The following is a 21,611-nucleotide window of genomic DNA, read 5'->3' on the forward strand; positions in this document are numbered from 1 at the left end:
AGTGCCCCCTGTAGGCAGAACTGTATCAGTGGTTCTCATTATCTGGTGTGCAACAGAACCACCTGAGGAACTTTTTAAAACACGCATATGCACAAACTTCACCCTAGACTTCCTAGACTATAAGCATGTGTGTTTTGAATAAAAGTTACGCAGTAACAGCTATAACATTTTAGTAAACATCGATGATTTACTGTCTATCATCCATTCCCCCTTCTTGGGACAGTCCCCAAACATTTTGGAAAATTACTCTGCCCCCAATCACATCTCTCTTCTGTCTGATAGAAGTGAACCTATATTCAGCTTCAAGGATGGATACTGATGAATTGAAGTCAAATAGCAATGATCATTCTCTTATCCACAGGGAGTTCCATGGCAGCTAGTGGAGACACAGACTCTCTCTTCCTTCCAACGATAGGGTGTGAGGGTATGAGGTTTGGAACTGTGATGGGGCAGCCATTTTGCTACCAGAATGAGAGAGCCTACAGCTGCCAGGCCCGCGTGTCGTCTAAAGATGAGGCCAAATCGCATAAAGCAGAGTTGAAAGATGGAGGGACTCTGGGGTCCTTGGTGACATCTCCTGAGCAGTTGGCTTCAGTCTCACAAGAAATCTGCTGTGTTCTCGGAATTTCCAGTCACATTGGATAATAATTTTCCTTTATTGTGTAAGACAGTTTGAGTTGGTTTTTCTGCAGGTTCTTGTCAATTTTCTGTCAATAGCTCTGATTAATACAAGTATCTTATTTGAAACATTTTACTGAACATTCTAGAAAAAAAGGCTATGTTTAATATCACTCACTTGAAGCAAGGGGAATACTTCTATGACATTATTCTGAGCCCTAAAAATCCAACCAGGAGATGAAGTTGGAACTATCAAAACAAGGTATACTGTCTAGCTAATTTCTCCCTGCTCTAATTCAAGAAATGAGGCTCTGATAATCTATGATCTTAATCTAGAAATTTCTCAAAGGTAAGTAGCACATAGCACCCAACTCATTAACCAATGTCACTCCTGACACTATAGGCAAAGGGGGGGAAAGAGGTAAGACTAAACATCAAAACCTAGTAATTAGTTAGGAGCAGTTAAACAGAAATAGATTGAAGCTAACTCCAGATTTTCCAGGGAAGGAGGCAAAAAAAATGCAGATTAGAGTAATCCCCCACTATCTGTGACTCTCCTCTTCCAACACCCGCAGTGGATGACCCAAACTTCAGATAGTACCGAACGCTATATATACAACGTTTTACCCCCGTGTATACATACATACCTTTTCACTTAAAGGAAGAACTTTAAGGCTTCTCTTTGGCAGATCTGAACTGTCAGCATCATTGACTCTTATGCTTTGGGCCATTATTAAGCAAAATAAGTGTTACTTGAACAGAAGCACTGTGATAACTGCGACAGACAGTCCATCTGATAACTGAGTGGGCGCCTATGTGACTGCTGGGCAGGTGGTACAGACAGCGTGGGGATGCTGGCTAAATGGATGACTCACATCTCAGGCGGGACAAAAAGGGATGGCAGGAGATTTTATCACACAATTTAAAATTTTAAATTGTTTCTTTCTAGAATTTTTCATTTAATTTTTTCAGACTGCAATACCTGAAACCACGGAAAGCTAAACTGAAGATACGGGGGATCTACTGTACCAACGTAAAAAATATTAGATAGGTAGAAAAAGGAGTCAATTTAAGACATTATGAATTTTTATTTAGCTATTTTAGACATCAGTGTAACAACCAAGTTAATTTATTCTTACATTTCATTCCTAAAATCAATAAAAATTTTAAAAAATTGCTTGCTTACGCTTAAAATTAATCTAGTGAAATGGCTACTTTTCACCAGATTTTTTTATTATATTATATTACTGTGATTAGAATAAGAGTTGTAGGCTTTGGGATCTGAATTGTGCCTTATACAAATACCCAGAAGCCTTCCAGGTCAGGCAGGTAACATGAATGAGTATGGCAGACAAGATGATTGTGGCGGGCAGGGTGATTGTAAAGCATAAATGCATGTCGTCTAAAGGTACTCAAATTCAAAACAGTATAAAACCAAATCAAACATGTCTACAGGACCAAATATATCTACTTACTACATACTGCAGTTGTTTATTTGTAGTTACCTGCCCTTTTATTTTTTTAAATTCCAATTATACTTTATTGTATTTTTTCCATTACCGTTTATCCCCCTCCCCAGCAATCACCACACTATTGTCCATGTCCACGAGTCCTTTCTCTTTCTTGCTCAATCCCCTTCCACCTCCTAACCCCGCGCCCCACCAGAGCTCTGTATCTATAAATATCTGCCCTTTTAGATTAAAAAATCCTAATGGTTCAGAACCATTCCACATCTTGTCAGTAACTAGCACAGAACCATAGAAATATGTATCATTTAATATATACTCCCAGGCCAAAACTGATTGTCAGCATAGATGCAAAGTTCCAGCCAATTATTGCTTTGTTCACAGTTATGTGTTTTGAGACACAAAGTCTTACTTTAGACAGAACAAAATATCAAAGTAGCCTGACCTAGAAAAGCCTAAATCCCTCACACAGCCATCTGCTAGCTACTCCACTTCTAGCAATATACAGGAAAGGGCAATATAGGTTTTGACTTAGAATCAAAGTCCAGAATAATTCAAAATCCAGTCTGAATTATCTGGTATTGTTGTAGATCATTATAAATTAAATACTTTTCTAATTCTCAAATCACCTAAATTACCTCCTTTTCCTTTTTAAAAGGTCGGTGCCACATTTTTACCTTTCCAGTTTTCAGGGGCTGCTGTACCTCACAAGTGTTCAAGACTGGCTAGGGGCTTTGCTGTAGCATCTGCCACTTCTTAGGTATTCTAGGTTGTCTGTCATCAGGTTTGCAAATCATCTGATACAAGGAGCTTTTTAAAGTACTCCTCAGCCATTTCCTTCCCTATTCTATTTCTGCTTTCTACCACCTTTACAAGAGGCACTTGCTATAGTTAAGTGATCACTGATGATAAATTACAGAAAAACAGAAAGCTGAGCACTTTTCATGTATCCATGGGGGTTGCGGGAGTCTATACATTTTGTTGATCTTCCCCTTTTGCTTCTAGAACTAAAACAACGTGCTTTTGCTTTTTCTGTTAGCTTCTATGTTTTTGGCAAAGTAGCATCCTCATTATTTATGTTATTTACTTTTGTGTATAATTGGCTTAATTATTTATTCTGTTCAATACATATTTAAGTTTTGCTTTTCTCCGATCTACCTTTTAGGATTTTATTTAGTCAAAATGTATTAAATTAGCTGCAAGCATAAAACTGCTTTATGCAGCCCTCTCTAATGGGAAAAGATAAGAACAGGAGAAGCTGGTGGTAACCAGTAACAAAAGAAAGAAACTTTACATGCACAGCTTCTAAAAGATGACAATCGAGCTGCACAACAAATCAAGAAATTGTACAAAACTTCACCAATAATACAAAAGACTATATATACACAAAGCATATAAGTAATCAAAAGCTTTAATGTAATTAATCAGTCAAGAGTATTGCAAGTGTGCTAGCAATGCAATAATAAATCAAATTTATATATATAAAATAATTTAAGAGTTATAATTCAAGTGAGAAATTTTAATAATTCTTACTAAGGAACATATAGAAATATCTATAAACCACGTGCTCCTACATTTGCAGTCTCCTCCACTGTCAAAATGCCTTACCAGAGTGGTACACTTGTTACAATCAATGAACCCACATCATTATCACCCAAAGTCCATAGTTTACATTAGGGTTCATTCTTGGTGCTATGCATTCTATAGATTTGGACAAACGTAAATGACATACAGCCACCGTTATAGTATCGTACAGAGAAGTTTCATTGCCCTAAGAATCCTCTGTGCCCCATCTATTCATCTCTCCTCCACTCCCAGCCCCAACCCATGGCCACCACTGATCTTTCCACTTTCTCCATGTTTTACCTTTTCCAGGATATCACATAATTGGAATCAGACAACAGGTAGCCTTTTCAGATTGGCTTCTTTCACTTACTAATATGTCACTTAAAATTTTTCCATTTATTTTCATAGCTTGATAGCTCATTGCGTTTCAGTAGTAAATAACGTTCCATTGTCTGAATGTACCACAGTTTATCCATTCACTTACTGAAGGACATCTTGGTTGTTTCCAAGTTTTGGCAATTAGGATTAAAGCGGCTATAACTCACATGTGTGAGCTTTTGTGTGGACGTAAGTTTTCAGCTCACCTGGGTAAATAAAAAGGAATGTGACTGCTAGATTCCATGGTAAGAATATGTTTAGTTTTATAAGAAATTGTTAAACTGTCTTCCAAAGTGGCAGTACCACTTTTTAAAAACTGAATCTTTATTGTATTTTTCCCATTACCATTTAGTCCCCTTATACTCCCACCCCCACAGCAATCACCACACTCGTCCATGTCCATGAGTCCTTTTTCCTTTTTGCCCAATCCCTTCACCCCCTAATCTCTTACCCCTCCACCAGCTGTCATCTGCTCTCCATCTATGAGTCTGTCTCTGTTTTGCCTGTTACTTCAGTCTGTTCATTAGATGCCACACATGAGTGAAATCATGTGGTGTATTTATCTTTCTCTGACTGGATTATTTCACTTAGCATAATGTTCTCCAGGTCCATCCATACTGTTGCAAAGGGTAAAAAAATTCTCTCTCTCTTTTTTTTTTTTATAGCCGAGTAGTATTCCATTGTGTAAATGTCCCATAGTTGTTTTATCCACTCATCTACTGATGGACACTTGGGCTGCTTCCATAACTTGGCAACTGTAAATATGCTGTAATGAATATATGGGTGCTTATGTTCTTTCTAATTAGTGTTTTGGGTTCCTTTGGATATATTCCCAGAACTGGAATTGCTGGGTCAAAAGGAAGATCCATTTTTCTTTTTTGAGGTATTTCCATACTGCTTTCCACAGTGGCTGCACAAGTCTGCATTCCCACCAACAGCACAAAAGGTTCCCTTTTCTACACATCCTTGCCAGCACTTGTTTGTTGATTTATTGATGATAGCCATTCTGACAGGTGTGAGATGGTATCTCACTGATTTTAATTTGCATTTCTCTTATCATTCGTGATGTTAAGCATCTTTTCATATGTCTATTGGCCATCTGCACGTCCTCTTTGGAGAAATGTCTATTCAGGTCCTTTGCCCATTTTTCAATTGGGTTGCTTGTTTTTTTGGTGTTGAGTTTTGTAAGTACTTCATAAATTTTGGATATCAACCCCTTATCAGATGTATAATCAAAACAGCAGGGTACTGGCATAAAACCAGACACATAGATCAATGGAACAAAATAGAGAGCCCAGAAATAAACCCACACCTTTATAGTTAACTAATAGTCAACAGAGGAAGCAAGCACATACAATGGGCTAAAGATAGTTTATTCAATAAATGGTGTTGGGAAAATTAAAGATACATACAAACAAATGAAACTAGACCACTTCTTACATCACAAACAGGAGTAAATTCAAAATGGATCAAATACTTAAATGTTAGACCTGAAACCATAAAAATCCTGGAAGAAAACATAGGCAGCAAAATCTCAGAAACTGCATGTAGCAACATTTTATCTTACATATCTCCCCAGGCAAGGGGAACAAAAGAAAAAAAAAGCAAATCGGACTACATCAAACTAAACAGTTTTTGCACGGCAAAGGAAATCATCAATAAAAATAAAAAGACAATCCATAGAGTGGAAGAACATATTCACGGTACCGCTTTACATTCCCACCAGCAATGAATGAGAATCCCATTGTTCCACATCTTCGCCAGCATTTGGTGGTATCAGTGTTTTGGATTTTGGCCATTCATGTAGGTATACTGTGATATCTCACTGTTAATTTGCAATTCCCTAATTATATATTATGAGGAGCATCTATGTGCTATTCTTCAAGACAGGGGAAGAACCATCCCTAAGGTAATTCAGAGATCATCAGGGCTGCCTCTTTGGTTCACAAACTGAGGCACTGTCTCAGTTTCAACAGGTCAGAAGGCAGCTACTCTATGAGTGGGTCCCTTCTAGGTGAGCTGCAGAAGCAAAATCCCTACCCTAGGTGTCTAGAAGGCAGAATATGGTACCAAAGAGAATTAGCCTTGAGCCTTAAGATCTAAAGAAATTTGTCTTGTTAAGTTTTGGACTTGCTTGGAACCCATCATCCTTCCCTTCTTTCCTATTTCCCCTTTTTGTAATAAAAATATCTATCCTATGCCTTTCCTACCATTATATTTGGAAAACACAGAACTTGTCTGATTTCACAGGATTACAGAGGAATTTTGTCTCAGGATTAATGATACCTGGAATCTTATCCATATATGATTTAGATGGCATTTCAATACTTTGGATGTTTACCCTTAAAGTCAATGCTGGAATAAGTTAAACTTTGGGATGAAATTAGTGTATTTTGAATGCAAGGACATGAATTTTGGGGGCCAGAGGCAGAATGTTATGGACTGAATTGTATCATTTCAAAATTCCTATGTTGAACCCTAGCCCCCAATGTGATAGTATTTGGAGATGAGGACTTGGAAAGATAATTATGTTTAGATGAGGTCATGAGGTTGGGGGCCCCCGTGATGGGATGAGTGCCCTTATAAGAAGAGGAAAAAACCAGAATATTCTCTCCCTCTCCTTCTCTCCGTCACTGCCATCTGATTAAGACAGTGTGAGAAGGTAGCCATCTGTAAGCCGGGAAGAGAGTGCTGACCAGAACCCTACCACACTGATATCCTGATCTCAAACTCTCAGCCTCCAGAACTGTGAGAAAATTAATTTTTGTTGTTTAAGTCCCCCTGCTTATGGTATGTTTCTTAATGACAGTCTGAGCTGACTAATGTGCTGGTAAGTTAGAATGCTATTGACTTCTGTACATTAACCTTGTATCCTGAAACCTTGCTATAGTTGCTAATTAGTTCCAGGAGTTGGTTTTTTTTATTATTATTCTTTTGTATTTTCTACATAGACAATCATCTGTAAACAAAGACAGTTTTATGTCTCCCTTCTTGATCAGTGTATCTTTTATGCCCTTTTCTTGTCTTACTGCATTAGCTAGCACTTCCAGTATGATGTGAAAAAGCAGTAGTGAGAAGGGACATCCTTGCCGTGTTTCTGATCTCAGTGGGAACGCTTCAGGTTTCCCACCATCAAGTATGATACTAGCTGTAGGTCTTTTGTAGATATTCTTTATTAAGATGAGAGGGTTCCCCTATATGCCTAGTTTACTGAGAATGACCATGAAAGTGCTGAATTTTGTCAAATGTTTTTTCTGCATCTACTGATATGATAATGTGACTTTTCTTCTTCAGCTTGTTGATGTGATGGATTATATTAACTGATTTTTAAATGTTGAATCAGCCTTGCATACCTAGGATAAATCCTACCTGGTTATAATATAGAATTCTTTTTATAAATTGTTGGATTCGATCTGATAATACTTTGTTGAGGATTTTTGCAACTATGTCCATAAGAAATATTGGTCTATAGTTTTCTAGTCTTTGCCTTTGGTTTTAGGGTAATGCTGGCCTCATAAAGTGAATCAGCAGTACTCTCTCTGTTTCTCTCTGAAAAACTATAGAGAATTGGTATAATTACTTCCTTAAATGTTTGATAGTCTTCTCCAACAAAAGATTATTAATTATTAAGTTTCTCTCATAGATGCAGGCCTATTCAGAATGTCTAGTTCTTCTATGTGTCAGTTTTGGCAGATTGTGTCTTTCAAGGAATTGGTTTATATCATTTAGGTTATCAGATTTGTGGGCATAGAGTCAGTAATTACATTCCTTTATTATATTTTTCTTCCTTAATCCACATGTTAATTAGAAGTATGTTGTTTAATCTACAAGTATTTTGGGATTTTCCAGCTATCTTTCTGTTACTGATTTCTTGTTTAATTCTAGTGCAGTCTAAGGGAACACATTGTATGATTCCTATTCTTTTGATTAAATTTGTTAATGTGTGTTTCACAACCCAGGATGTGGTCTATCTTGGTGAACATTCCATGTGAGTTTGAGAAAAATGTATGTTCTGCTATTGTTAAAGTAGTCTATAGACACTGATTATATCCAGCTGATTGAAGGTCTTAAATTCAGCTACGCCATTACTGATTTCCTGTCTGCTGGGTCTGTCCATTTCTGATAAAGGGGTATAGTCTCCAACTACAACAGTGGATTCATGTCTTTAAAGTTCTATCGGGTTTTGCTTCATATATTTTGACCCTCTGTTGTCAGGCACATGCACATTAAGGACTGTTATATCTTCATGGAGAACGTGATCCCTTTGTCATTATGTAATGCCCCTCTCTTTACCTCTGATAAGTTTCTTTGCTCTGATGTCTACTCTGTCTAAAATATAGCCACTCCCACTTCTTTGATTAATGTTAACATGGCATATGTTCTCCATCCACTTAATGTTAACCTTTATATTTAAAGTGGGTTTTACAAACAACATAGAGTTGGGTCTTGTTTTATTGATCCACTATGATAAATTTTCAATCGGTGTTTCTTTGACCATTGATGTTTAAAGTAATTATTCATGTAGCTGAATTAATATCTGCCATATTTGTTGTACTTGTTCTTTGTTCCTACTTCTGTGTTCTGCTCTTTTTCTGTCTTTTGTGATATTGAGCACTTGTGTGATTCCATCTCTCCTTTCTCAGCATATCAATTATACTTTTGCATTTTGTACTGTTTTTAGTAGTTCCCCTAGATGTTTCAATATATACTTACATTTATTGCAAGACCACTTTCAACTAACACTATGCCATTTCATTGGTAGTAAAAGTACCTTATAATAACAAAATAACCTTAATTTCTCCCTCCCAACGCTTGTATTACTGCTGTCATTTGTTTATCTTATACATAAATATACATAAGCATGTATATAAAAGCATACTGTTATCTACTAGAACAATTAAGAATAAGAAAAGTAAAAGTTATTTTCCCTTCATTGATACTTTCTCCATTGCTTTTCTTTTCTTAATGTAGATCCAAGTTTCTGATCTATATTATTTTCTTTATCTCTGAAAAAATTCTTTTAACATTTCTTTCAAGGCAGGCCTACTGCTGGCAATAAATTTCAACTTTTGTTTGTCTGACAAAGACTTTATTTCTCCTTTACTTTTGAAGGATAATCTCACAGAATATAAAATTTTAGATTGGGTGCTTTCTTCCCACTCTTTAAATATTTCACTCCAAGAGTCGCTATGGCCAGCTATCCCTAAACAGTGGTGCCCAGGAGCTGGAGGACAAGCATCTGGAGCTCCTCCAGGTAGCTACTATCCTGGTGGAGGGCAATATGGCAGCAGGGTATCCCCTGGTGACAGTTATTGGGGGAGGTCCTGCCCCCTGGAGGGCCTTATGGACACCCCAACCCTGTAGGGCTGCCCTCTGGAGCTCCAGGAGAATCATATGGCAGTGTGGCCCCAGGGGGCCCCTATGGTCAGCCACCTCCAAATGCCTATGGTGCCTAGCATCCTGGGACTTATGGACAGGGACCTCCTCCAGGTGGCACCCCTCCCAAGGTGGATCCTAGGCTTACTCCTGGTTCCAGTCAGTGGACTCTGATCGCAGTGGTTACAACTCTATCAAGGACCTGAAGCAGGCCCTGGTCAATTCCAACTGGTCCTTGTTCAATGACGAGACATGCCTCATGATGATAAACATGTTTGACAAGATCAATTTAGGCTGCATCAATGTTTATGGTTTCTCAGCCCTATGGAAATTCATTCAGCAGTGGAAGAACCGCTTCCAGCAGCATGACCAAGAACACTCAGGCTCCATTAGCTACATGGAGCTGCAGCAAGCTCTGTCCCAAATGCACTACAACCTGAGCCCACAGTTCACCCAGCTCCTGATCTCCCACTACTGCCCATGCCTCGCCAATCCCGCCATGCAGCTAGACTGCTTCATCTAGGTGTGCACCCAGCTGCAGGTGCTGACTGAGGCCTTCCAGAAGGACACAGCTGTGCAGGGCAACATTTGGCTCAGCTTCTGAGTCTCGGCTAAGGACTTTGTTACCATGACAGCCTCTCGGCTACTATAACCCAGTTTATCTGTAGAGAGTGGCATGCAGCAGGGGACCTTTCCTGGGTCTTTAGAGTTGGAGAAGCATGTGGGCCTCTCTTTTTTTCCTGGTCCTCGTAGAAAAAGACTCACTCTCCCTTGCCTGATGCAGCACTGTTCATCAAGAGGGCTGGGAGTCCTGTGTCACATCCACCCCTGAATAGTGCAGTCCTGGGCTAAGGCCACCCAGGTAGGGGCCTGACTGAGGAGCAGACTGGAAGTTAAATGTCCTTACATCCCTGAGCATTTAAGTGGCATAGCCTTGGTATAGGAGATGCCAGTCATTGTAATGGAGTTTGTGTCCAATTAAATTGGCTGGGCTCCAGCCTCTATCTTTCTCTTCTGTTCCCCAGTGCCAGTGTAAGTGTTTATCAGCCTCTTTACCATTAGCAATTGTGTCCCCTCCCCCATGCTCTCCTGTCAGATGAAGCCAGTTTCTCCAAAGTAGAATCTGACCAAGCATGAAAGAGATTTGCCCAAGGGACCAGTGGCTTGGATTCTACCACTCCCATACCCACAAGTCCATGTGGGTTAACTTCTAGCTGCCTGGGAGCTGTTCCTACTCAGGGAGCTTGGACAGTCTGTTCTTTGGGTATCTTGGGCCAGGCTCCTGTACTCTGCAGCTCAGACCCCTCACTTACCCACCATTCTCTGCTTGGCTTCAGTCCCCAGGGGACAGTTCCCACCTCCCACTGCCAATGTATTTTTTGTTGTCTTTTTTATTTTATTTTTTCTCTTGGGGCCAAAAGCTCAGTGAAACTGTAAGCTTCAGTAAAAGGATAAAACTGTTAAAAAAAAATTCACTCTATTCCCTTCTCTCTTGTATGGTTGATAAAGAGAAGTCACAATTTTATCTTTAGTACTTTAGGTAAGGTGTTTTTCCCTCTGGTTACTTTTAGGATTTTATCTTTAATTTTCTTTAATTTTATTTTATTTAATTTTATTTATTTATTTTCAGAGAGAAGGAACAGAAGAAAGAAAGGGAGAGAAACTTCAATGTGTAGTTGCCTCTCATGCACCCCCCCCACCCCCGCCCCACACACTGGGGAACTGTCTGGCAACCCAGGCATGGACTCATTGGTTCGCAGGCTGGCACTCAATCCACTGAGCCACACCAGCCAGAAATATCTTTAATTATCTGCAGTTTGAATATGATAGGCCTAGATATAGCTATTTTGGCATTTATCCTGTGCTCTCTAAGCTTCCTGGATCCATGGTGTTAATGCCCAACATTAATTTGGGGAAATTGTCATTCATTGCATCTGTCAGCTGATGATTGTTGGCATCAATTCAACACCAAAAGTAGTCCCCGATTTGGGGTACAGTAAAGAAAACTTCATTCAGTGCAAACAGCTCAAGTGTGATACAACACAGCTATGAGAACAGCATGGCTGTGGGAGAGCTCAATAGTGTTACAGCTCAATTATGAAGCAGCATGGCTATGGAACAGCGCTGCTGTGAGGCAGCCCTGGGGCAAGGCCCCTTTCTGGCTAGACAGCTCTGCTCTGTTCCTGCACTGGTTTGGCAAGGCATCTTCAGTGTTCCAGATCTGGTGAGGGAAATGAAGTCTTCTGTCTTTAGTGGAAAGGGAAAGTACACTCTCAGAGCCAGAGGGGGACTGACTTATACACACAGGTGTCTCCATCTCTGGTCCCTACAGTCTGTCCTTAAGCAAATGAGGACTCCAAATCCTCACAGTTTGGTCCAAAAGTCACTGGTCTGATTGGTCAGAATGAAGCTGCTCTGATTAGTTGGTAAAGATGCTGATGGGGATATAGTTGCACAGCTCTGAGTGGACAGGGAAAGCTTTAGTCCTATTGGTTTAAATACAATTCCAGACACTGCTTTATAAGGGCCGGCTCAATGGCAGAAACACAGTGCAGAGGCAGGCAGTTCAGTGCAAGCTTCTCCCTGGGGTGCAGTTTACCTGGAAGGCCCCTGTGTTTAGAAAGAGACTCTAGGATCTGCTTTAAAATTTGACCTCAGTTAACCACCATGAGTCCTTCTTGGTAGGTATCTTCATTCTAAGGGTCCACACCTCTAATATTACTTCTGTTCCTTTCTCTCTTTTTTCCTAATATTCCCATTGTATGTCGCTTACACCCTTTATATCTGTTCTATTGTTCTTGGATATTCTGTTCAGATTTTTCAGTTTTTCTCTGCTTTTTTGTTTCTATTAACATATCCCCAAGCCCAGAGATTCTTTCCTCAGCCATGTCCAGTCTACTAATAAGTCCATCAAAGGCATTCTTCATTTCTATTAGTGTTTTTAATCTCCAGCATTTTAAAAAAATTATTTCTTAGATTTTCCAACTCTCTGCTTACATTATGCATCTGTTCGTGCATGTTGTCTACTTTATCCATTAAAGCCCTTAGCATATTAATCAGAGTTTCAAAAAAATTCCTGGCCCGATAATTCCAATATCCCTGACATATCTGAATCTGGTTCTACTACTTATTCTATCTCTTTAAATTTCCTTTTGGTTTGTCTTATAATTTCTTCCTGATAGCCAAGCATGATGGTGCTGGGTGAAAGGAACTGCAGCAAACAGGACTTTGGTCATGTGGGCAAGGCACGAGGGGAAGGGAAGTGCCTAGCCTTTGGCCCTTGACTGTGAATTTCAAAAGTGCTTCTCATTCCCACCCCTTAGATGGAACAGGATGGAGTTGAATATTTGCCTTCCTCCAGTTTGGTTAGGCTCTGATAAAACCCCAATGGTTTAGGCACATAAATAGTTTGTTTTCAGGTTAGGTCTTATTGAGAAGCATAAAGTGCTTTAAGAACAGAACACTCTGAGGTATTTCAATGGTTCCTTTTACCTTTCCCTTGTTGGAAGCCCAAAAGAATTTTTTCCTCTAATATTCACTGGGAACACCTGGTAGAGCCCCTGGAGGTAGAACTCACAAAAGTGTAGGCCCACCTTCCACCCCCTCAGCCCCCATGGTTAGGGGTTTTTAACCTTCAGACTTATCCATATGAGTCTCCAGCAATTTATCAAGTACAGTTCAAGTTTTCCTACCCCAGCAGTAGTTCCTGCAGAAGTTTCTGCCCCATTAAGTTGTGATTCTCTGGATTTGCCTGACTGTCTCTCCAATTTGGAAGGCAGTAGTTTGCCCTATGATCTCACTTCTCCGACAAATCAAAGAAGGATTGTTGATTTTTCAGTTTTCTGTATTTTACTTGTCAGGATAGAGCAACTTCCAAGCTCTTTACATGCCAGAAGTCTGGATTCACTTTTTAATAATTAATTGAGCTGTATATATTTATAATCTGTGCTGCTACAAATTGTACATGTTCATATGTACATGTTACAGTTTGATGAAAAATATTTTTTAAAGCCCATGTACCACATCCTAGCTCCATAGGAAGAGAATTTTAAGCCCCTAAAGACAATTTACCACTGTCACTTTAGCTATGATCCTGAAAAAACTCTGTCACATAGTCATCAACAGATTTTAAAAAGGCAAACTAGAAAAAGAATCAGGAGCATATTCCTTTTAGGCTCTTAACAGTTGTAATCACTGCCAGTACTAAAGAGGAAAGGACGCTTCAGAGTGGCAGGTTGGAAAAGCTGTCTGGAGCAAAGTTCAAGTGCTCTGATGCCAAAGAAAAAGAACAAGGTTATTACTCTACTACACAGATTAAAAAGGGAATGGTGTCCCCATTTCCTCCTCTATTCTGATGCAAATCTCTTCAGTTAGAAGTCTTATATTAATTTCAAGTAGCTCTCAGTGTGTGTCCAGGTTAACTTTAAAAAGCTGAGGTACTGCCTGGGGGCAGAAACTACTTACTTCTTTTGTGTCACTCATAGATTTAGCAAAATGAAAAGGCAAGCTAACAAGATAATCTATATATTTCATAAAATACACATGATATAAATCAAGCACTTTGTGTGTGCACAGGTGCTTTTTGGAGGGGCAGCAAAAGGAGGTACCAGTAAAAGGATCTTGTAAATACTTATTTCCGTAATCATTAAGCAACTAAATAGGAATATGTTTGGTAGAGTCACCGGACTGGAAACAGTTAGGCTAGGAGGCTAACAGGGCCATCTATGCTAATGGCTGCAACAAGACTGTACTTCAATCTTCTTTGTGAAAGAGGTAACAGACTGAGTATTCACTATGAATGCAAATTCCCCCAATCTCCCTCAACAATTCACTTCAAAATTTATTTAACAGTTCTTGAAGTTGAATTGCTTCCTCACATCATACTGTACGATAAACTCCTCTTGAAATAGACCAAAGGTAGAACTGAAGAATACTTGATTTTCATATAACCGAGCTTGAAACAGCTCTTATTCTTATAAAACCAAGACGGTTTCCTGCATTCTATATGAAAATAAAACAAACAACAACAACAAAAAACAAGGATGCTCTACTACTTACAAAGGCTAAACTTGAATTCTTGATTTCCAAGAAAACCAAAGGATATTCTATGGCAGTTGTAGTTTCAACCAAATATCTACAATTTAAGGGATGATGGACCAGAGCTAACATTTCTAAACATTCCCTCCTAACAGGCAGATTTGAGAAGTGTAGTTCCAAGATTCCTCAGTCTAAGTCCACCTCGTCTCATAGCGTGGGTTCTTTGAGTTAGATTGATAAGGAAATTGCCTGAAGACCCCTACACACACCAGATGTCAAGGCAATTCAGAGTACAGAGAAGGCCTATTAAATTTAATGTTAACAGTTAAATATGCTTACAACTCCAGTCCTTAGTAAATCCCTTCTTGACAGTCTATGAGTAACACATGGACATAAGGACAGAGATCAATAAAAAATAAAAGGAAGATTGTACAAAATCTAATATAAAAGTAAAGAATCAATTTGTCCTTGGATAAATAAGTCTCTAAAACCTCGTGGAATTTTCTCCTACATTATGGCACTTATTCTACCATATCATCAAGTGTCTTTATAGTTTATTCTCCTGTGAGCTTCTCAAAGATAGGGTTACATTTTTATATTCTCATCACCTAAGAGAGTCCTCAGAGCATAGATGATGTACAAGTGGAACTGTGCTAAGTATCCCCATTAATCCTCATAATAATTGGATGAGGTAGGTAATATATTGCTACTCTAATTTCACAGATAACAAAACTGGGAGTCATTAAAAGTAAAAAATGTGCCAAGTCGCACAGCAGTCTAATTCCAGAGTATATACCCTTAGTTACTATACTATTCTATCTGGATAAATGAATGTCTGTTTTGTCCAGCTTCTGTCTCAGCTTTAATAACTAATTTTATCAAAGTACTCACTCAGATATTATCTGCATTTGTGCCTTCTGGATCAGGATGGCGACTACACGAGCTCAAGAATAACCACAGAAGCGTAAGATTTGGGGGCCATGCAGATAATTTTAGGAACCAAGGGCCATTTCTGGACTTTGAAAGTCTAGTTACTGTTAACACTTAATTAGTTATTTCTAAATACAAGTATACTGAATTTTTTAAGAGTAAGTGATTATACCGTAATTTTAGGAGATAAATTGGGGAATTTATAATTTAGCAAGAGCAGAAAGATGAGAGTTCTTTTTAATAGAAAACTTAGAAAAGGCTGTGTGGTTAAATTAGCAAGCGTATTTTACAGATAAGGGATCAATAAGTGGTTTATATTTGTTCAGCAAAATAGGCAATGCAATTTATATTACAAGACTATGCCAATATCACGTTTATATGACCCCAATCAATAAAATAATAAAATAGCTTATAAAACAAATTTATGAAAGTATTTAATCTTCCATCCTATTTAAAACAACCACTAATTAATCTTCCAGTATATCCCATGGTATTACACAAACAAAAATCTTTCTGTTCATGTAAAAGCAGGACTTTAATAACCTGTAATAAGATATTTACTTTTCTTCAGATCAGAGCCAATTAAGAATAGAAAGCCAATCTTATCCTTACCTAACTCACCTTACATTTTTAATTTCTAAACACACACACATATACACATTATATAAAAAATTACTTACTGAACTGAGAGACACTAATGGAAATTCAGTGAGACCAATTCAGCACTACTGCAAGTCTTCAAAACATAAACATCTTCAAAACAGTAAGATGTTTAAAATGCCAAAAGGGAACTGACATTTATCTGCTCGCTGCTGACAATGATTACCTCTAATATTCAATCGTCAGGAATATAAGGAAATCATGTATATAACAAAAATTTTCTTTAATTTTTAAAAGTTTGCTTGCAGTGATTGAAATAAAAACTTTGGTCAGATTTTTTACATACCTTAAAGGTAGAAAGTCCATAAAGTCTTGTGGTATGAACAGTTTCTTGAGAAATATTTGTAATGTTAGTTATAAAGTCCTCAAGGTATTTGCAAGCTTGTTCCAGGTGTGTTGTGTTTATGATGATCTGTACCAGCTGGAAAATACAATATATCTGGTTACATGTACAAGAAGCTATTTGATTTTAAAGACAGGATGATTACTTCTAGTAACTGTACCATTTATGCATAATTATAGCATTACAGGATATAACTGATTACCTGATTTCAAAGCCTGCTACAAATACTCCTTAAGAATGCTATCATGGTGGAAAATAGACAGGGGGAGGGTAAGAATAGTGGAGGAAATGTAGAAGCCAAAGAACTTATAAGTATGACCCATGGACATGAACTATAGGGGGGGAATGTGGGAGGGAGGGGGTGGGCAGGATGGAGTGGAGTGAAGGGGGGGAAATGGGACAACTGTAATAGCATAATCAATAAATATATCAAAAATTTAAAAAAAAGAATGCTATCATTAGAAAATAAAATAACCAGGAATCTAACTGCCAATTAATTTAAAATAATGTTTCAAAGTACTTTTTCAAATTTTATACATTTACCCTGTAAAAAAAGTGAGTGTTTTCATTCTTCATGTAAGGTCTGGCAATCATAAATCTACATATATGTTACAAATCTTAAACTACAGTAGTTGCCCCTTATTTGCAGGGGATATGTTCCAACACCCCAGTGGATTCCTGAAACCATATATAGTACTGAACACTATACATACTCTGTTTTTTCCTATACATACATACCTGTGATAAAGTTTAATTTATAAATTAGGCACAAAAAGAGATTAACATCAGTAATAAAACAGAACAATTATAGTAACATACTGTAATAAAAGTTATGTGAATGTAGTCATCACGTTTTTGGGGATTCCCTTGCTGAAGTCTTCTTACAGGTTCAATACTTTCAATACTTTCTGGCACAATACACTGCTGTCAATCAGAACATGTTTTCTGTTCATGTCTTCCATTCACAAATTTAATGCCTTTTCCATCTTAATTTATCAAGCATTGTGGCCTAACTTTTGTATTTTGAGGTGCAACAAAACTAGCACAGATTTCTTTTTCCTTCTTCACAATTTCACAGACAGAAGATGGTTCTTACGAGTTTAGCAACGTCACATTTTTTTTCTTTCCTCATTAATTCAAGCACTCTTACCTTTTCACTTAAAGGAAGCCCTTTGCAGCTTCTCTTTGGCATATCCAAATTGCCGGCATCACTATCCTTGCACTTTGGATCCATTATCAAGTAAAATAAGGGTTATTTGAACACAAGCACTGTGATACCATGACAGTTGTTTAGATAACGAAGCCAGCTACTAAGTAACTACTGGGTAGGTAGTGCCCTCAGCGAGAATATGCTGGATAAAGGGATGACTCATGTTCCAGGTCAGACAGCATGAGATTTCATCATGCTACTCAAAATGGTGTGCAATTTAAAACTTAGGAAGTGTTTATTTCCGAAATTTTCCATTTAATATTTTTGAACTGCAGTTGACCATAGGTGACTAAAATGGTAAATAAGGGGACACTACTGTATCTATTCCCCCTGTAAAACACTTTTCCTTTATGTTGCTTAAGTTCACACTGATGCTTTTATTTGAAATAGAAAACTAGTTTTACAGGATGATATTCAGCAATAACTTAACTTATAATAATTTTCATATTGTGGAACATTTGGTTATAAACCTACCTCTGTTAAACCTATGTGAGGTTTTCTAATAAGGTTCAGTAAACAGCCATTCAAAGTTCTGGTCAGCAGCAGATTTGTAGATTTTCTAAGCATGTCATCTATTTCTGTTGAGCTGAAAACAAAAGTTAATATTACTAAGCTTTCTACCAGGGTGCATGCACTTAATTAGTCTTCCAAATAATTTAATACAATTTAGTAAAATAATTTGTTCCACCTCAATCCTTTATATCTTTGATAAATTATAATTACCCATATTTATTAAATCACAAATTTTAATACAATTTAATTTCACAAAAGGGATATTTCTTGTTTTATTTTTAAAGATTTTGTTTATTTATTTTTAGACAGAGGGGAAGGGAGGGAGAAAGAGAGGAAAGAAACATCAAAGTGTGGTTGCCTCTCGCCTGCACCCCCTACTGGGGGCCTGGCCTGCAACCCAGGCACGTGCCCTGACTGGGAATCAAACCAGTGACCCCTTGGTTCGCAGGCCCATGCTCAATCCACTTGAGCCATACTAGCCAGGGCACAAAAAGGATATTTCAATAAAGTGGAATATTCATTTATGGCATAATTTGAAAGTATTCAATTAACCAGTACAGTAAAACCATGTAGTACTTAGTATGAAAATGTAATTATTGTTAAATTATGACTCCATTATAGGACAATCACTTTCAAAGACACTTCATACAATTATAGACAAAATTACTATTAAAATGAAATTTATGTGAGCTCTTCCCAGAAATAATTAATTACTGGATTTGATTTTAATATAATTAAGATATCCATTTCCATTGAGATTTTTAAAAGAGATTCAAAGAGCTATATTTAACTACCATACACTAGTTTTAATTTGGTGCAAATAAAAAAAATGGTGTTCCTTAAATGGTATATCTTAAAAATTCCTAGACTAGCACTAAAAAGCTTCTCTTCTCCTAACTACTAGGCCTTCAATTTAAGTAAAATAATCATTTCTTGCATACAGCTTCACTATCAAAACTGTTAAACTGTCTTTAAACCAAGTTTTCTCAGGCTCAGCACCACTGACCTTTGAGGAAAGATAATCCTCTGTAGTGAGTGGGGCTGTCTTACGGGCACAGAAGGATGTTTAGAACAGCATCCCGGGCCTCCACCCACTAGATGCAGACAGCATCCCTCCCCCTAGCTGTGACAACCCAAAATGCCTCTACGCATTGCCAAATGTCCCCAGGTGGGCAAAATTACCCCAACTGAGAACCACTGTCTTACATGTAGGCTAAAATTTTTAAACTTTTTATTTTATTAAAATAAAATAAATATTACAAATCTACGAAGCACAAATATTTACTAGGTTATATTTATTTAAAAATGCAAGTAGAGCAAGATTTGATAAAATATAGGTACTTCCCACTACTACTCTAGTGTTCTCCATTTTAATGCAGGCACTCTCTTCAATTTCTGTCAACTCTAATTCTGGCAGACCTGAGAAGAATATCTCCCTCTGGTTCTTTATATCCACAATCCAGGCTTAATAGGGCATATGCCACCAGTAGGGCTTCGGGGTGACCTGGCACCAAAGTCTGAGAAAACTCTTTCTAATATGTCATTAGTGTCCCCAAACGAGCAATGTACTCACCCTGAAAAAAAGGAGGTGGTTGCCAACTCCTCTGTTTTCTTTTCTGACACACTCATATTATGCTTAAAGACACCTGTATAACATTCTTCTCAGGTAAAATATTTGCAAATGAAAGGGAGAAATAGGTAATCTATCATGATAAGATAATACCTTTCCTTTAACTTCCCTGAACTCCTTTGAATGTTGAGTCAGAGCGTGCTTTCTCTTCCACCAGTAAAAGCAGAGAAAGAAACCCTATCAGAACCTACTGCCGCATGTGTGCCAGCAAGGTTTACCTGACAAGAACCAGTATTTTGCCCGTGAGGTTTTTACCCTAATTGAGCAATTTTCTCTTTAACTCCCTGCCCTTTGAGCCTATAATGTGTACTCTTTCTAATTTTTTAAAAAATTTCACAGTAATTACATCTTAATATACAGTAAAACTCCTTAAATATAGTTTAACCTCTTATGCAAACTGGAAAGTTCTTAAAGATCATATTAGGTCCAGATGTTTCCTCTACAACTAAATAATTGAGACTTTGGTGCCTATTCATAAAGGCACTTCATTCTTTGGCCCTGCTTTTATGCATATATATAAAAAGAAAACCAAACTTTTGTGGTATAAAAGCTCTGAAGTATCCTCTAGTTCTGAAAACCTAACTCCAAAATATGTTTAAATATAATAAGGAAGCTTTAAACACAGAAAGTGATTTTTTTCCATAACTCTTTAATGACAAATAAAAAAACAAAGCAACTCTAATAGCTCAATTTTAGGACACAGATGTAAATTTTTAAAATAAAAATAAATGTCAGAAAGCTGATAATTTAGAATAAATTTAGATTTACATATTTATTAGCTATGCTGTTGGTGTATTCTGAATTGTTTATTACTCTCAATAACATAATGAAAAAACCAATGAATTTAGTAAAGCATAATTTTTTAAAAACTTAAGCATAAAGCCTTGTTGAATGAATAATATAGTCATAGGGTGCTAACTAGACAACTGGATACTGAACTAACAAAAGTGATTTAAATTTTCATCAAAGAGAGGAGGAAAAACTGACAACATTCACCTTTTATTTAGAATGCTAGGTGATAATAGATGAATGCATGAATCACTGTTTCCGAAGGTGACTGACTACAATAGAGTCTGTTTGAGAGTGTATAAACAAATTCAAGCCCGTCCATATGTAAATCAAGTCGTTCCCTGTCCCTTGATTTCATCTAATAATTCACAAGTACTCGAATTTCAAGCTCCTAAAGCTTCTTGTACATGTTCCCCCCTCACCATCATCACTGATCCTGATTATTTCGGGATCCTTTTCTTGAACCACACTGCCCTCACCTCTTCAACATGACTACTTTTCTTATCCCCTCCAACCTATCATCCACACAGATGCCAGAGTAAACTTTCCACAATATAATTCTAACATGTCAATCCTTAGTTGAAAATTCTTCAACAGTTCCCAAATGCTTACAAAATGAAATACTCCAAGCACCAGTCTTACTTCTAATATTGTAGTGGCCCATCCTCTCCTAAGTCCTATGTCTACCGCGTACCAGGCACTAAACCGAGTGCTTTATACACATGTATTACCTCATCTAATTCTTACAACCATCCAATGAATTATTTCCTTCATTTTACAGATAAAAACCCTGCAATTTAAACAGATTAAGTCACCTGCCCAACATCCTATGGCAGCTAGTGAGTTTCAAGACTCAAACTAAGGAGGAATAAGTCTGAAGCTTATGTTCTTAACCACGCCAATAAACTATCTCTGCCTTAGATCAGAACTTTAGAATGTTAAAGGAAAAACAAGGTGGCATTAATCTATCGGTGGCTCTCAGACAGTTCAAGCTCCACTACTGGGAACTGCCATTGTAATAGTTATTCCTTCTCCATTTATACTCATCTGTATCATCTGTTTTTCAAATGTCGGGTTATATTGTGTGTGTCATGC

The 21,611-nt window shown here is 37.6% G+C and overlaps 1 protein-coding gene and 1 pseudogene across 4 annotated transcripts in view; one reads left to right on the forward strand and one right to left on the reverse strand.

The window, feature by feature from the left end:
- The window catches only part of EXOC6 (exocyst complex component 6), a 200,377-nt gene that overhangs the window by 67,163 nt on the left and 111,603 nt on the right, over window positions 1-21,611 (reverse strand). For all 4 annotated transcript variants that reach the window (XM_045197754.3, XM_024563410.3, XM_053922536.2 and 1 more), the window contains 2 exons: window positions 18,059-18,170; window positions 16,318-16,452 (listed from right to left, as the gene is read on the reverse strand). In XM_045197754.3, coding sequence (XP_045053689.1) covers window positions 16,318-16,452; window positions 18,059-18,170 — 247 coding nt within the window. The remainder of the gene's footprint in view (window positions 1-16,317; window positions 16,453-18,058; window positions 18,171-21,611) is intronic.
- Window positions 9,218-10,056, forward strand: LOC112307325 (peflin pseudogene; annotated as a pseudogene).

The sequence above is a fragment of the Desmodus rotundus genome, chromosome 4 (genome assembly GCF_022682495.2).
Source record: "Desmodus rotundus isolate HL8 chromosome 4, HLdesRot8A.1, whole genome shotgun sequence".
Taxonomy (NCBI): Eukaryota; Metazoa; Chordata; class Mammalia; order Chiroptera; family Phyllostomidae; genus Desmodus; species Desmodus rotundus.